Source organism: Mustelus asterias, chromosome 18 (assembly GCF_964213995.1).
Source record: "Mustelus asterias chromosome 18, sMusAst1.hap1.1, whole genome shotgun sequence".
Taxonomy (NCBI): domain Eukaryota; kingdom Metazoa; phylum Chordata; class Chondrichthyes; order Carcharhiniformes; family Triakidae; genus Mustelus; species Mustelus asterias.
This window is the reverse complement of record NC_135818.1, coordinates 66,204,857-66,221,773: the sequence shown is the minus strand read 5'-3', so window position 1 is coordinate 66,221,773 and position 16,917 is coordinate 66,204,857. Positions and strand designations below refer to the sequence as shown.

At 39.8% G+C, this 16,917-nt stretch overlaps 1 protein-coding gene across 1 annotated transcript in view; it reads right to left on the bottom strand.

Annotated features, from left to right (window-relative positions):
- Nucleotides 1-12,903, bottom strand: part of mnat1 (MNAT1 component of CDK activating kinase) — a 118,581-nt gene extending 105,678 nt beyond the window's left edge. The window contains exon 1 of the mRNA XM_078234227.1: nucleotides 12,748-12,903. Within this exon, the coding sequence (XP_078090353.1) occupies nucleotides 12,748-12,836 (89 nt within the window). The 5' untranslated portion in view covers nucleotides 12,837-12,903. The remainder of the gene's footprint in view (nucleotides 1-12,747) is intronic.
- Nucleotides 12,904-16,917: the final 4,014 nt, after the last annotated feature.

The window sequence follows — 16,917 nt, the reverse complement described above, 5'->3', positions numbered from 1 at the left end:
TTTAATCTTATTCACAAGAGTGAATTCATGCATTGGGGCTGTGCAGACGTAAAAAGATTACAACTCAAAATAGTAATTCTTTTATTTTTTTTTAAACTGAATCGACCATCAGGAATGGATACTATGCAGAGTTCACTGTTTGTTTTACAGATCAGTGATATCTGTCTGCCCAGCAGCAAGCCTGGTTGGTCTGATATGTGTTCCATATTTTATTATAATTTGTATTTCTGTAAAGACAATATCCTCTCAGAGCATTTAACAAGGCAGGAAAAGATTAGCAAGCAACAGGAAAAAGGGAAGGATAAAAACTGAGCAAGGAACGGGAGAAGTGGTCAGACAACTGATTTTGGAACATAATGTCAGAGTAGGGTACGAAAATTTTGTCTATAATGGAATGCAAAAAGCAGGGAGCTAGCAGTAATCCAATGCCAATTACATTACAGAAACAGGCTATTTGACCTGACTGGTCGGTATTGCATTACCCTCCACACAAGCAGTCGTCCTCCTGCTGCATATCCCCTTTCCTTCAGCCACCTAACTAACCTATTCTAACCTTGACGTTGTCATGGTTTCTGAATGACTAACTGCATTCCACAGCCTCACAATAGTTTCTTCTATTTTCTGTCCTAAATCTCTAATATTTAATTTTATATCCAAGTCCACTGTTTCTAGACCCCTCAAATGACTGAAAAGAATGATTCCATCTACCGTGTCGCATCTTTTCATAAGCGCAAATACCTCTGTCAAATGGCCCTTTGGTTCCCAAGCTGTTTCCAAGTTTTTCTTTGTATTTGCATTTCCCCATACCAGGCAAATTTGTAAATCTAAGCTATGCCTCCTCTTTTTGCTGCAACTTTTTTCCTGGTATATGGAACCTCAAATGGGTGTTAGTATCTAAATGGTTTATTTTATTATAGATTCATTATTGCACCTTGATTTTTATATGCTACAAAGAGTATTCCATCAATTTTTTTCTTATGGCTTTATGCACTTGAAGTGCTGCTTTTGACGTCTTCTCAACACCTAAATCCTTCTGCTTTTCCAACATCATCCAACCTTTCTCAATCAAATGACAGTTACTTTTATTTTCCACATGGTGTGTGACCAATCATATAAAATTGTATCTGGTTACTGCAAATAAAGTAAATGTAGTGGTTGTACTTTATTCAAATGCTTTTTGAAGGTTTATATAATGTGCCCAGTTTTGGGAACACTACACTAGGAATGGTGTCAATAGACAAAGAGGATGGAGAATAAATTCACTGAGATAATACCAAGGATAAGAGACTATGCAGGAGAAGACAATAAAGAAACTCTGAATTAAAGCAGAGGTAACTGAGAGATTGATAGGCATTTAAATTATAAAAAGATGTTTCATAAAACACAGGGAAATATTATTTTCACTGGTTGGTAAGTATGCATCGCTGATTTAAAATGAAAAGAAATGCGAGGCAGGAGAATTTTTATGCAGAAGGCTCTTTGGTCAAGGAGTCTCCTAAGAGAACAAGCAAAAAGCCAAAATTAATAGGGTAATAAGAGAAGGAATAGTTATTTGAAGAAACATCTATTGTGCCATGAGAAAAGAAAAAAGGGAATGAGACGAAATAGACCACTGAAAGCCGAGACAGCCACAGTCATCCAAATGGCTTCTTTCTATTGTAAAATCCTAGGCAGCACATGAGAAACTTCCCACAAACATAAGTGACATGTTGAATCAAGGGAAAGTCAAATCACATGGAAAGAGATGGTTAGCAGAAAGCAAGAAGATATAGGGAGGTTTCTCAGTCCAGCAAGATAGGGCGAGTGATGTTTTGTTTTGGGGTGGCTGCTATCTGGGCGATCCCTCAATAATCTGGATTTAGGAACTGGGGAAGCAGTACTGAAATTTACTGATAACAGCAAGTTGAAATGGCAAATCGCGATAAGGACTGTGAAAGACCGTAGGTGGATACAGTTAAGCTATGAAAGACAGAGAATCATTCATTTCCGAGCCAATTTAATTGGAGAGAGATAAAGATGCAACACTGTAACATGCCTTTCTGCCTGACCAGTCTGTGTTGGCATTTATCCTCCACACCAGCTCAAATAATTCTAATCTCATTTACAATGCTCTTTCAATCCGTTTGATATCACTCTCTTATTCAAACTAATTGTGAATGTTGTCAGTTTTTGCTTAAACCTCTAGCCCTGGGAGCATATTCCATAATCTCCTAACACACCCAATTGTCAGGCCCAGTTTTGTACAGCCCTTTAATGGAAGAATATAAAAGCAATAGAAAAAGTGTTGCATAGGTTACCTGAAAATAGCGGTGACAGTTATGATAATTGATTTGATAAATTTTACTGGAATCAAGCAAGTTGAGGGCTCAAATGATAAAGAAGTGTTCTTACGATTGTACGTAACCTAAAAATGGGAGTAGACGATTCAGCCCTTTGAACCTGCACTTGGATGACCTTCTACCCCACCTACATTTTTCTGCCTAAATCCCTTGATTCCCCAAACATCTAAATCGATCTCAGTCCTAAACATACTCAACAATCGAGCATCCTCAATCCTTTTAGGTAATCAATCCCAAAGATTCACAACCTTTTGAGTGAAGAACTGTCTCCTTATCTCAGACCTACATAATCAACTCCTTATTCTCAGACTGTGCTCACATCTTATGATGGGGTAAACAGTAACAAGTCTTAGGTGGATTGGCCATGCTAAATTAACCCTAGTGTCAGGGGGATTAGCAGGGTAAATACGAAGAGTTACGGGAATAGGGCCTGGGTGGGATTGTGGTTGGTGCAGACTCGATGGGTCGAATGACCTCCTTCTGCCATTGTACGGATTCTATGATTCTAAGTCGCTCTCATTGGAGATTGTATTGAGAGAACACAAATTTGAAACAAGCACACAAACAGATTAAAAGAGATAGGAAAAAATGTTTGGCCATGGTTATATGTGGAATATGCTGCCACAAATCTCCAATACTATTTTGGAAAGAAATTAGTTAGCTGCTTGAAATAAAGGCAATATTAAAAGCTGGACAGCAAACAGAAAAGCAGGTTAGACTGGACGGCTCATGTTGAAAAAATATCACCACTACAACCATGACATGCTGAATGATCCATTTTAGTGCTGTAACATTCTATTATTACTATCAGAGCGATTAGATCTGCATCTCCGAGTCTATTTACCCACCGAATACAAAGGTTCCTAAATAGTAAGCATGGACAGGATGTTTGAATGCATGGCTTCCAAATGGGCAAATACATCACACGATGCTCAGCTACTCAGAATGGGAAAAACACTTGATTATTGAACTATGTTCCATTAGCCAATCTCAGCTGAGGTAACTATTACCCCAACGTAAGGAAACTGAAGAAAGATAAATCAATACATCAGGCCATATCCCTAATTCAGGATAACGCAGAGAAAAGGAGGGGGCCAGGATTGATGAAGCAAGCCTCAATAATCAAAAAGTACACCAAAATTCAACGTTCAAGTTCAAATATGAGGAATATTTATTTAAGACAGCAAAGGGTTATCACCCATGATATATATCGCCATGAAGTACAATCCACTCGATCATTTAAAAATACTTCTACACTTAGAAAACTAAATGATCTAACCATCTGAAATATGCAATGTAATTGTTAAAAACCTGAATGCGAGTGATACCACCAAGGTTACTACCCACCCCAAGGTGGCCTGAGAAGAAGGTGTTGACACTAAACCCTCTTCTAGAGCCACTGCTGCCCTTGTGGTTGAAGATGCTATCACTGAGGTATTAAGTGGAAAATACTATCGCTCTGACCCAGTGATCATGGAGGAAATACTAGATGGTCGAAAGTCAGAATGTCAAGTGATTTGGAAATGGTGGCATTTTAATAACATTGCTAATCTCACTTTTCTTGCTGGTAGTGGTTGCAGAGGAAGGAAGTGCTGTTGGAATTACATTGAAAAGTGCTGCTGTGTATGCTGTACTGTACTAGCCATGAAGGTCGATATTGGATCCAGTGATATTAATACAATCAAGCAAATCACTGCATCCTGAATGGTATCCAAATTCTGGAGCACTGTTTCAACTGTATTCATCCGAGTGAGTGGTGAGCATTCCTCCACACTTATACATAACAGAGAGATTGAGGGGGGGGGGTTAGGAAATGAAAATTACAGGGTATCTGGCTTCCACCGTCTTGCAGTTATTCTGGTCAATGTCAACTCACAGAAGCGACGTGGAGGAACTAGGTCAGGGTAGAGGATTCCGCTTTCCCTTCAAGATGATCATTGACTGCATTTATCTGGTGCGTGCAAATGTTACCATCAAGAAGTAGGTTGCTGGTCAGCCGATGTCATTTAATGGCACTTTTCATGAAGTTTGGAAGCAGGGAGCAACTGGCATTGTTGGTTTTTCCTTATTCTTTGAACTTAGAAGATGCCTGGAATTTTCAATGTATTAGTAGATGTCTGTATCATAGCTTACTGGAAAATCTTTAGCATTACCAGTAGGATGTCAGTGTCTGTAGACGTTACTATACCCAAAATGCTCAGTCACTTAATGTTCTGTGATGGGCACTTTGGCCTGAAAGTTACATAGTATATGTGGCACAAGTCATTTGGCCCAACCTGTCCATGTGGATGTTTATGCTCCGCTCAAGCCGATTGTTCAGTTTTCCTCTTGCACTCATTTGGGCTCTGTTAGAAAATGGGGGCGATACATTGAGCCTGGGTTGGATTATGGTATGTACCTACTATAAATTAGGTTAGACACTATCATTCTGAAAGAAAATACAGAAGGCCTAGAAATAATACAGAAGTCAGAAAATTTAGGAAATAAAGATTCACAGTGCCCGAATTAAGTAGCCCTTGGTTCCATGTGTAATCTCCCACGTTTGAAAGACTTGGTTTGCACATGTAAATTCAAACAAACACGACAGGTTTTAATGAAGAGCTGTTCGTTGCTCTGCATCAGAATACAAAACTGAAGGTTAAACAGCAGCCTGAACACACACCCAAATGAGTCATCAAATCATGAGATCGACTGTTAAAGTATCCTGGCAACCCTCTTAATATAACATCGTTTCCCCTTAACTTCTGTGGTGATGACATCAAATTACTATGATGTTATGTGTATGATCAATAATCCACTAGACAGTACGAGATATTCAACAAGAAAACCAATCAGGAGGACATCTATCTCTCTTTGGTTGTACATGACGTTCTGGAATTTGGCTGCCCTTGACCCTAGAAGTAGGATTTGGAACTTCAGTAGACCCTTCTTCACTTGGAACTAATTCTGTATCATTCTCATATGGTAAAGCAGCATCAGGCAACTCAGATTCAACTAAGTCTTCCATAGTAGTATCCATAACACTAGGGACTAAAGTTGGTACTTCTGGAGATAATGCGGAGAAATCATTGAGCTGATAACAACAGGTCAGCATGGCGCCACCAAATAAGTTCATCTTCAGTTTGAACCATGTAAGAAATTGGACTTGTTTTTGCTAAAACTATGGCTGGTTCCCATTTTCCATTCGTATCATAGTTACACGGTAACACTCGATCTCCTTGTTGAAATAAGCATTGTTTTGCCTTCATTCTCATCCAAATAATTGTGATACTCTACTATCTCTGAAGTTTCTGAAGGTAATAATAAATCAAATGTGGCTCTCAACTTTCTCTTTAAGAGCAGTAATGCAGGTGAACTTTGGGTAGTCGGATGAGATGGCAATAAGATAAAATGGCAAAAAGCTATTCACACATGATAATGAACCTTGCTCATCTGAAGCTTTTAAAAGAATATTTTAAGGATTGAACAAATGTTTCAGCTAATCCACTAGTTGATGGAGGAAAAGGTGCAGATTTTATATGCCGAATACCATTTACTTTGAGATCATCCTCAATCTCTTGTGAAGTGAACTGTGAACCATTATCGCCAACAAGCTGTTCTAGTTTACCAAATCTTGCAAGCATTTCATCCTGGTTTTCATTGGTTTGTTCAGATGTAGCAGATCTCATGATAATAACTTCTGGCCATTTTGAATGCGCGTCAACTAATACAAGAACATGTAATCCTCAAACAGACCAGTGAAATCTACATTTAATCATTGTCATGGCATTTTAGGCCATTCCTAAGGATGTAAGGGAGACAACAGCATATTTATTGACACTCTCCCACTTTTCTTTCCCCAATCTGAGCATCCAGACCCAGCCACCAAAAATAACTACATGCCAGTTCCTTCATTTGAACTATACCAAGACGACCTTCATGTAGCTGTTCAAGAACTCTTCCATGCAGACTAGCAGGAATGATCACTTGGATTCCCCACATAGACACCCACTTTGGGCAGAAAACTGATGCCTTCTTGACACATGGTTTCAAATCAGAACGTGGACAATGTGTTCCAGCTATCATTCCCTTCAATATCATATCCATCACGTTCCCCATCACGGGATCATCTCTGGTACGTCTCTGAAGATGAGAAGCTGTTGCAGGTAAATGATTTACTAGCGAAAAATAAAGAATGTTAGGAAAACTAGTTGGTGGCATCTGCTCAATAGGTAAAGGTAAGCGCAATAATGTATCTGCATAAGCATGGCAATTGATACTCTAAATCGTATGTGTGCAGATACAATCAGCAACCACCTTTGCAATCGACTAGCAACTAATGACCATATACCTCTCCACGGCCCAAAAATTGCAGTTAAGGGTCGATAATGTGAAATGGAAATCATATAACTAATGATGAAACTTTCATACACCAAAAGTTATACTTAATGTTTCTTTATTTAATTGAACATAGTCAGATTCAGCACTAGTCCGAGTACACAATGCAAAAGATATTGGTCGTTCTTCGCCCAAAGGAACAATACATGAAACTAATGCCCCTACTCCATAAGGTGAAGCATTGCAAGCAAGCAGTAATGGTAGCTTTAGGTTAAAATATTTCAGATTTCTGCAAAGCATCTTTGTATGCTTTCTCATATTTTGTTGTCCAGTCCCATGACTGTGTCGCACACAGCAAATTATGCAATGGTTTTAATAATGTAGCTAAGTTAGGAACACATTCACCATAATACTTTAGTAATCCTAGAAAGGACTGCAATTGCATCACAATCTTCAGACATGGTGCTTCTAAAATTGCATCTATCTTTTTAGGTGCTCTATGTAGGCCTTTACCTTCAATAACATTACCCAATTACTGGACTGACATCTGGTAAAAGTCAAACTTTTCTTTCTTGATACACAGACCATTGGCTTGAAAATGTTCCAATGTTGCTTCTAAATTTTCCAAGTGCTTTTGTTCACTGGACCCTGTGATTAAGAATCATTCGGGTAACATTGTATACCAGAGAGACCACATCGGATCCAGCGATCTTTGGAAAAGGGCCGATACGGATGTTACCCCAAAAGGTAAACTTTTATAACAAAAAAGCCTTTAGGAGTACCAATGGTTGTGATTCAGTGCCTACATTAATCTGTAAATATGCTTGTGAAAGATCAATCTTGCTGAATTTCTGCCCACCTGATAATTCAGCAAACAAATCTTCAATTAAAGGAAACGGATATTGATCAGCAAACACCGGATTTATGGTTGTTTTAAAATCACCACAAATACAAACTGAACCATTTGATTTCATGATAGCTCCAATGGGAGTAGCCCAGTCACTTTGTAACTGGCTCTAATACACCAGTATTGACAAGTCAAACTAATTCTTCTTCGATCGTGGGATGAATTACAAAAAGCACCTCTCTTGCTTTGAACCTCTTTGATTGACTTTATCTCAAGTTTCACTTGAACTCCCTTAATTGAGCCAAGTGTCTCTGGATACGATCTTGTATTTATCCAGAATGTGCTCTGGATCTGTTTTGGCATCAACCAGTCTGTTTTATGGTTAAGCATTATCTTCTCCAAGCATGATCTCCCAGAAAGAGTTGGAAAATTACCACGGACCACTTGGAGAGGCAACACCGCTGTTTGTGTACTCATCTACATTGACCATGATGTAACCTTTTAACGGCATGATTTCTTCTGTGTATGTTCATAAAATCACATCAGCTGGTTTTAAAGGATGATACTTTAGCTTTTGCTAGTATGTAGTCTCAAGAATTAAAGATACTGCAGCACCAGTATCAGCCTCCACCCTAATATGTTGTCCACTTTGGAATCACCCAGAATCTGTGATCAACCCTGTTTGGAAAAGTTGGTTAGTTGAATCTCTTCTTCATATTTTTGGGCATTCTCTTCTTCACAGTTGTAATTCTTTTCTTCCATGTTGTAAATTTTTATAGAATTCAACTTATTTTTCTTCTTGAGGATACACGGATGCTCTAATATTTTTCTCAGGGGAACCTGGTCTAGCCCAACAGGTTTTTGTCATGTGATCTATTTTGCCACAATTCTTCCATTGACTATCCTTGCTCCAGTATTCACTCGCTGAATGGCCCATTTTGTACATCTGTGACATGCTTGTTCCTGTTTTGACTAAAGCACCTTTTAGGAGAAAAGGAGACAAACCAAGGGTAAAATAAAATGTGGTGTTAACATAACTTCTGTGGAAGGAATGATGAATTGATAAGTTTTGGAATGAGAAAGGGTCTCTTATGAAGAATCAGTTCTCATATACATTTTCTGAACTCAAATTATCTTAACACACCAAAATTTATAACCTCCTGAAACCAAGAAACAGAAAACATCTAGATCATTATAGAACCATATAGAGTTCTACGACAAATGTATTTCATATTAACCATCAAATCTAAAACTGATTAGACTAGATAGCCTTTGGGTATTCATATTTGTATTTTGGTTCAATTGGCACTTTAAAGAAACTACAGCAAAAAAATATATACTGAAGATAGTTTTATTTTTCATGCTTCACACAGACAAGTTCACAATAAAACACTTCACCACTTTCACCTGGACTTCAGCATGACATGTTGGTATTACATTTTGATTTCCTGCATCAACTAAACTTGCAAGAAACTTGAATCAGCACTTGTGTCTTTTTGTAAACTCTAGTCAACACTATCATCGTAACTTGTTTCAATTCGGGGACTCTTACAAGAATTCAGCCATATTCATCCTGAAGCCTTTTAAAGAAAGAACTTGCATTTTGATCAGATTCCAGAAAACTGGTTTCTCCAGCTTGTATTACTAAATTCAATTCCCAACCACACGGACAAGCTGGGTTTTGTTTATGGATAGAGTCGCTCCTGGAAAAGAACATAACTTAATAAGATAAACTCAAGTAACGGGCTCAGAGAAGCTGCATTCCAAGAATTCAAAATGAATAGTTCCCATATAAAACATGAAGCCAAAATGGCTGATAATGTGAACTGTGCGGTAAGTACCTATAAAGAACAAAGGGCTAATGTCTTAAATCACTGAATTGATTGTGATTTGATTTATTATTGTCACATGTACTAGTATACAGTGAAAAGTATTGTTTCTTGCACGCTATACAAAGCATACCATTCAGAGAAGGAAACGAGAGAGTGCAAAATGTAGTGTTACAGTCATAGCTAGGGTGTAGCAAAAGATCAGCTTAATGCAAGATGGGTCCATTCAAAAGTCTGGTGGCAGCAGGGAAGAAGCTGTTCTTGAGTCAGTTGGTACGTGACCCGAGACTTTTGTATCTTTTTCCTGACAGATGAACGTGGAAGAGAGAATGTCCGGGGTGCGTGGGGTCCTTAATTTTGCTGGCTGCTTTGCAGAGGCAGCGGGAAGTGTAGACAGAGTCAATGGATGGGAAGCTGGTTTGCGTGATAGATTGGGCTACATTCATGACCTTTTGTAGTTTCTTGCAGTCTTGGGCAGAGCAGGAGCCATATCAAGCTGTGATACAACTAGAAAGAATGCTTTCTATGGTGCATCTGTAAAAGTTTGTGAAAGTCGTAGCAGACATGCCAAATTTCCTTAGTCTTCTGAGAAAGTAGAAGCGTTCATGGGCTCTCTTTACTGTAGTGTCGGCATGGGGGGGGCCAGGACAGGTTGTTGGTGATCTGGACATCTAAAAACTTGAAACTCTCCATCATTTCTACATCATCCCTGTTGATGTAGACAGGGGCATGTTCTCCACTATGCCTCCTGAAGTCGATGACAATCGCCTTCGTTTTGTTGACATTGAGGGAGAGATTATTGTCACCGCACCAGTTCACCAGATTCTCTATCTCATTCCTGTACTCTGCCTCATCATTGTTTGAGATCCAACCCCCTACGGTGGTGTCATCAGCAAACTTGAAAAATCGAGTTGTTGGGGAATTTGGCCACACAGTCATAGGTGTATAAGGAATATAGTATGGGGCTGAGAACACAGCCTTGTGGGGCACCGGTGTTGAGGATGATCGTGGAAGGGGTGTTCTTGCCGATCCTTACTGATTGTGGTCTGTGGGTTAGGAAGTTCCGGATCCAGTCGCAGAGGGAGGAGCCATGGCCCAGGCCATGGAGTTAGGAGATGAGTTTCGTAGGAATAATGGTGTTGAAGGCTGAGCTGTATTCAATAAATAGGAGTCTGACAGAGGTGTCTTTGTTATCTAGGTGTTCCAGGTGTGTTATGGCACAGGAAGACTATGATTGGCCCATCATGTCTGCACTGGCTCTCAGAATGAGCAACTTACCGACTGCCATAGAATCCCTACAGTACAGAAGGAAGCCATTTGGCCCATTGTGTCTGAACCGAAAGAGCATCTTACCCAGCGCCACCCCCTCCCCCCCCCCCCCCGCCCCAAATCCCCGTAACCCCACACATTTTTCATGGCTAATCCACCTAACCTACACATCTTTTGGACACTAAGGGGCAATTTAGTGTGGCCAATCCACCTAACGTGCACATCTTTGGATTGTGGGAGGAAACCGGAGCACCCAGAGGAAACCCATGTTTGCCATTCCTCTGCCTTTTCACCATACCCTGCACGTTGTTCCTTTTCAAATAACAATCTTTTGAATGCTTCAATTGAACCCATCTCACCACACACCCAGGCAGCACATTCCAAATCCTATCCACTCGCTGCATGAATATTTTTTCCCCCCTCAAAGCACTTTTGCTTCTTTTACTAATTACTTTAAATCTGTGTCTTAATCCTTTCACAAATGGAAACAGTCTCTCCCCATCTAATCTTTCCAGATTCCTCATGATTTTGAATATCTTTATCAAATATCCTCTCAGCCTTCTGTAATTCAAGGAAGGCAGTCCTAACTTCCCCAATCTATCTTCATAACTGAAGTTCATCACCCCTGGAACTATTCTCATGAATCATTTCTGCACCCTCCAATATCTTCACATTCTTTTTAAAGTGCAGTGCTCAGAATTGGACACAGTACTGCAGCTGAACTAGTGACTTACATAAGTTCAACATAAGCTCCTTGCTCTATGCCCTTTTTAATAAAGTAAGAAGTTTAACAACACCAGGTTAAAATCCAACAGGTTGGACAGGTCAAACAGGTCAACACCTGTTGGACTTTAACTTGGTGTTGTTAAACTTCTTACTGTGTTTACCCCAGTCCAACGCCGGCATCTCCACATCATGACTACCATAGACATCGCAAACTGCCGGCTCCAAGTGGAGAGGATCTCCAAGAAGATCGCGCATATCGACACAACCTGTTGGACTTTAACCTGGTGTTGTTAAACTTCTTACTGTGTTTACCCCAGTCCAACGCTGGCATCTCCACATCCTTATTAATAAAGCCCAGGATGTTGTATGCTTTATTAACTGCTCTCAACCTGTCCTGCCATCTTCAATGACCCGTGCGCATTTTTACCCAGGTCCTCCTGCTCCTTTAGAGTTGTACCTTCCATTTTATATTGTCTCTCCACGTTCTTCCAATTTAAGTGAATCATTCACATTTCTCTGCATTGAAAAACTGTTTGTTTATTTGCTTGGTAGAGATTCCAATAAACCCAAATGCTCAATGATATTCACTAACAACCGAAAAGAGAAGACTTCTAATATTTCCTTTTGAAATACTAAATATTATTACACTGTGCAATTTCAGGTCTTGTTTCACATTTTCACCATCACTTTTGTTTTTTTTTGTTTGTGGGGAGACTGAATTCAGTTGACAGGCTGTACTGTACTAAGGGGCAGCACAGTGGCACAGGGCCAGCCGTGGCTAGAAGCAAATTACTGCTGATGCTGGAATCTAAGGCAAAATGCTGGAAAACCTCAGCAGGTCTGGCAGCATTTGTAAAGAGAGAAAAGAGTTGACGTTGCGAGTCCAATGGCCCTTTGTCAAAGGTAAAAGGCATAGGAAGTGGGAGATATTGGGGGTGGGGGGAGAAGAGAAGATGGGTCTCACAACACCAGTGACCCGAGTTCAATTCCTGGCTTGGGTGACTGCGCAGAGTCTGCACATTCTCCCCATGTCCGCGTGGGTTTCCTCCAGGTGCTCCAGTTTCCTCCCATAGTCCAAAAGACGTTGGCATGCTAAATTCTCCCTCAGTGTACCTGAACAAGCACCAGAGTGTGGCTTTTGGGGATTTTGACAGTAATTTCATTGCAGTGTTGTTAGCCTTACTTGTGACTAATAAAATTATTTACTGATGTTAATTCAGGTGCCTGGCAGTCAGGCTCAAGGTGTGCTCCAAATCTCCAGCAAAGGAGGCGGTAGGGGCCGGGATATGTTTTTAGAAAAGGCTAAGGTCCACATTCATGAATGAATCACCTAATTTACAATAGACAAGGAGACAGCACACGAAGCTCCCATATACCCTAAGGGGCTATATAGATAGATAGATAGATAGACATCACTCACAGCGTGTGTCCGCACACATTCACCATCAGTTTGAGCGAAGGGTTGCGGTACTTGGTAGTTTTGCACCGAGGACATCCCTGATCATCCATCCTGACAGGTCTCTTGAAGACAGCACAGCGATCACACGGCTCCGACTGCAACACCGGACGCTTCACAAACGGTCCGCTTTTGCTGAGCTGGGGGAGGGGAAGACAAATGTGAGGACACCGCAGGCGCGAGCCGGGCTGCAATGGCAATTAGAACCTGGCCCGGATAGATAGTTGCCAATCGCAATCCTGCAAAGTCCCAGTTACTGGCTTACACCAGATAGAGATTTCCTATTGAAAACAACATGCTGATGTTAATTTATATTTATTAATTCATTCAATACGGTTTAAATCTGGGGGGGGGGGGGGGGGGAAGAGAGATGCAATCATCATTTGTGTCATGTGCGTGCCATGTTTTAACTTTGCAGTATCAGCTGAACAAACCTCTTATTGAATGCGCTCATGTTTGTACACTAAAAAGACGTTTGTGCTGGGCTGCCAGGCATGTTTGAATATTTAATTAAGCCAATTCAAATCTACTTTCTATCATTTGCACATTTCCTGCAGCTGTCCAATTTAGAATCACTTTTATTACAACATTCAAGGGATTAAAACTTGATAAAAGATTCAAGACACACTTTGCTTAATTAAAGTATGTATTTTTATTTGTATTTTATGAGACTATTATGTTGGATTATTTATTTCCACTTTATAAATAGCACCAGCTGGTTACAGCAAAATTTGCGTATCTGTATCCATATAATTAATAAATTTACATCGACACTTCCTGTTCCCAAACTTTATTTCCTCGTGTCACTCTTCCTGCAGCATTTTTGTTGTCTGACGGTTTAGATGGCAAGACCTAGATCAGGTGGTGCAGAGATTGAAGCAGCACCTTTGGTAGTATTTTGCATCATAACCAACACTGTCAACGAAAAATGGAAATCACCGTTAACAGTTTTGCCTGGTCAAATTTTGTTGATGAAACAACTGGATCACTTGAAATAATTTTCTGATAATCTGCACTCCTTAACTCCTAATCATAGAATCCAGAAAGATGCCATTTAGTCCATTGTACCTGATCTTTGACAAAGCTGTTGTATGAATCTCTCTCTTTCCCCATAGCTGATTTCCAACCTTTCAATTATCTATTGAACTTCCATTTGAAATTTACTATTGAATCTACTTGCTCCACCCTTTTGAGCAATGTACCCAAGACTAACACAAAACCATCTCTCCCCTGGTTCTTTTACCAATTATTTTAATTGTTGGGTTTTTTTGATTCATTCATGGGACATGGGCATCGCTGGCTGGACAGCATTTATTGCACATCCCTAGTTGCCCTTGAAAAGGTGGTGGTGAGCTGCCTTCTTGAAATGCTGCACTCCACATGCTGTTGGTTGATCCACAAAGCCATTAGGGAAGGAATTTCAGGATTTTGACCCAGTGACTTGGCGACCAACCCTTTTGCCAGTAGAAACGATTTTACTTACTCTGAAAGCATTTTGTAATATTGAACACCTATTAAATCTGACTTTAACCTTCAGCTCTAAGGAGGATATTCCCAGCTTTTCTCATGCTCATCTGAAATTCAGCTGTCTCCAAGTCCCATTAACGCAATACCCCTGTGCTCACTGACATATCAACACCTTAAAATTCTTAATATTTCTTTCAAATCCTTCAGCTGCATCGCAATCTCAAAACTCTTCCACGTCCTTGATTGTCATTGCTTCACCAATGCAATCATGCCTGTCCCTGCCTAGGCTTTAAGCTTTGAAATTTGCTCCTAAATCGTCTCTTCCTTTAAAGGATCTACACAAAATGCCTTTGGAGAGATTGTTTTATTGTTTGTCCTAATACCTCCTTATGTAGCTTGGTGTCAGGTTTTGTTTAACACACCTGAGAAACACTAGCATTTTATCAATTTAAAAAATGCTATATTAATGCAAGTCAGTGTTGTTGCCCTCTAGTCTTTTTATGTAACTGAATTTCCTCATCCCTGCTTTGATACTATGGAATGAAGTGTTTTAAGGATTGGTTTGACAGGCTGCGCTTGTTTCTGCTGGAGTTTAATTAAGTCATCCCTCACTATTATAAAGTATATAACATCCTGAACAGTATTGACAAGGTGAACCCAGAAAGGATGTTTTCTCTTGTGGGCAAGTCCAGAACTAGGGGGCACTGTTTTAAAATTAGGGGTTGTCCCTATGCAACAGATGAGATCAAAAGAGGGTCGAGACACTTGGGAACTCCCAGCCTCAGAAGGCAGTGGAAGCAGAGTCACTTAATATTCTTGTTAGGTAAGGGAATCAAAGGTTATCAGGGGGTAGATGGGAATGCAAAACTTACAAATAGATCAGTCATGATCCTATTGAATGGCAGAAGCAGCAAAAGGGGACAAATGACCCACTTCTGCTCCTATTTTGTATGTTTGTATGGTACAAACCAAGTAAATTACCTCTGCACCCTTGCTACACTGATAGCATAATCCCCAATATATGGCCTTAACATAAGTGACTGAAACTTTCTGGCCATTCATGCCCTGCCACCTCTACAAGAGAGGATGGAGAATTGGGAGCTCAGCCAAATCTGCATTCACTGCAGCAGGACCAGAGAATGGCTGGAAAATTCCAGCTTATATAGTTTAGTGTTTGCTTTAAGATCGACATTAAAGTTTACTTGAAGGCCTCAGATGCTCAAAACAGAATTGGTCTTGATATTTGTGAGGAGATCAGAGTTAAAATCAAAAATTATGGCAAGCATTTACACTATATACAGTTTTAGGCCAATTAGCTAGCCAAATGGTGGAATAATTGCCTCCAGTTTAATAGTATTTGGTTGTTTCAAAATTTGAAGAATGTTAAAGCTTTATTAAGGGATATATTGTCATTGAGCTAAAGTTTGTTTTACAAAATTCAGAAAGATTTAAACAAGCACAACATACAAACAATGTCTCTTAATTTGACTTATTTAAATGAAAACAAACTGTATTGTTAAATAGAAAATGTAACCATTCGAATCACTGACCCCTTGAGCCAGGCACAGACTCACTTCCTCCAAATTGTCATTTTACTCTTGCCAATGCCCTCTGATTAAGCTGGCTGGAACTTAGTGTTAAAGTTCTTTGACTCTTCCAGGGACCATCACTAAAACAGTAAATTTAACACTTAGAATGGTTTTAGAAAGTTACAAAACTAAGCTGGGGTACTGCTGCCTTGCCCCTATAACCAACATGTCAGGCATAAAACTTCCTACTCTTACTGCTGACAGACTTTAGTGATCTACCATTCAATAGTTTTTTTTTTTTAAAAAACACAAATCTCAGCTTTCTCTTCCATAATATCAAACTAAAGAATACTATTTAAACAGTCTCAAAAGACTACTAGACTGCAAGTCCTCCATCCCATTACTTCCAAAATCCAGGATCATTCCCCACTGCTCCAGAAGTACAGGACTAATCCTACTTCCTCTACCCAGCACTGCTAAGTCTCAACACCAGGTTAAAGTCCAAGAGATGTATTTGGTATCATGAACTCTTGGAGCACTGTTCCTTCATCACCTGATGGAGCAGCACTCCAAAAGCTTGTGATACCAAATACATAGCACTAAGAGTCATATCTATCTCCAACAGTTACACATCATAAAAGCAAAATACCACAGATGCCAGAATCTGAAACAAAAGCAGAAAATGCTGGAAAATCTCAGCAGATCTAACAACATCTGTGGAGAGAGAATAGTGTTGATCCATCAGAAGGAACTCTTCAGTTGTAGGCAATAAAATAAAACTTACTCCAAATTAAAAATCAAAGGAAAAGGCTCAATAAAGAAACATCATTACACCAGCACCTTACCCTAAGCCATCCCTACCTTCCACAAATCCCAGCAGCTTCTTATTTGTACTGAATCAGATGGTCAACTGACCACCGCATCATTTTGTCATTGGTTACATAGTTTACTGGGTCAGCTGACCCTGACAGAATGTTACCATTGGTCATGCTACAACAGATCCAATGTTATCATTGGTTACATTCTAACAAATAGAGCCAATGTTTTGAGTCAGGATGACCCTTCGTCAGATACACACATCTTGATGTGAATTGCATGCTTGAAGAGTAGTAAGGAAAAAGAACTAATTATGTCAATA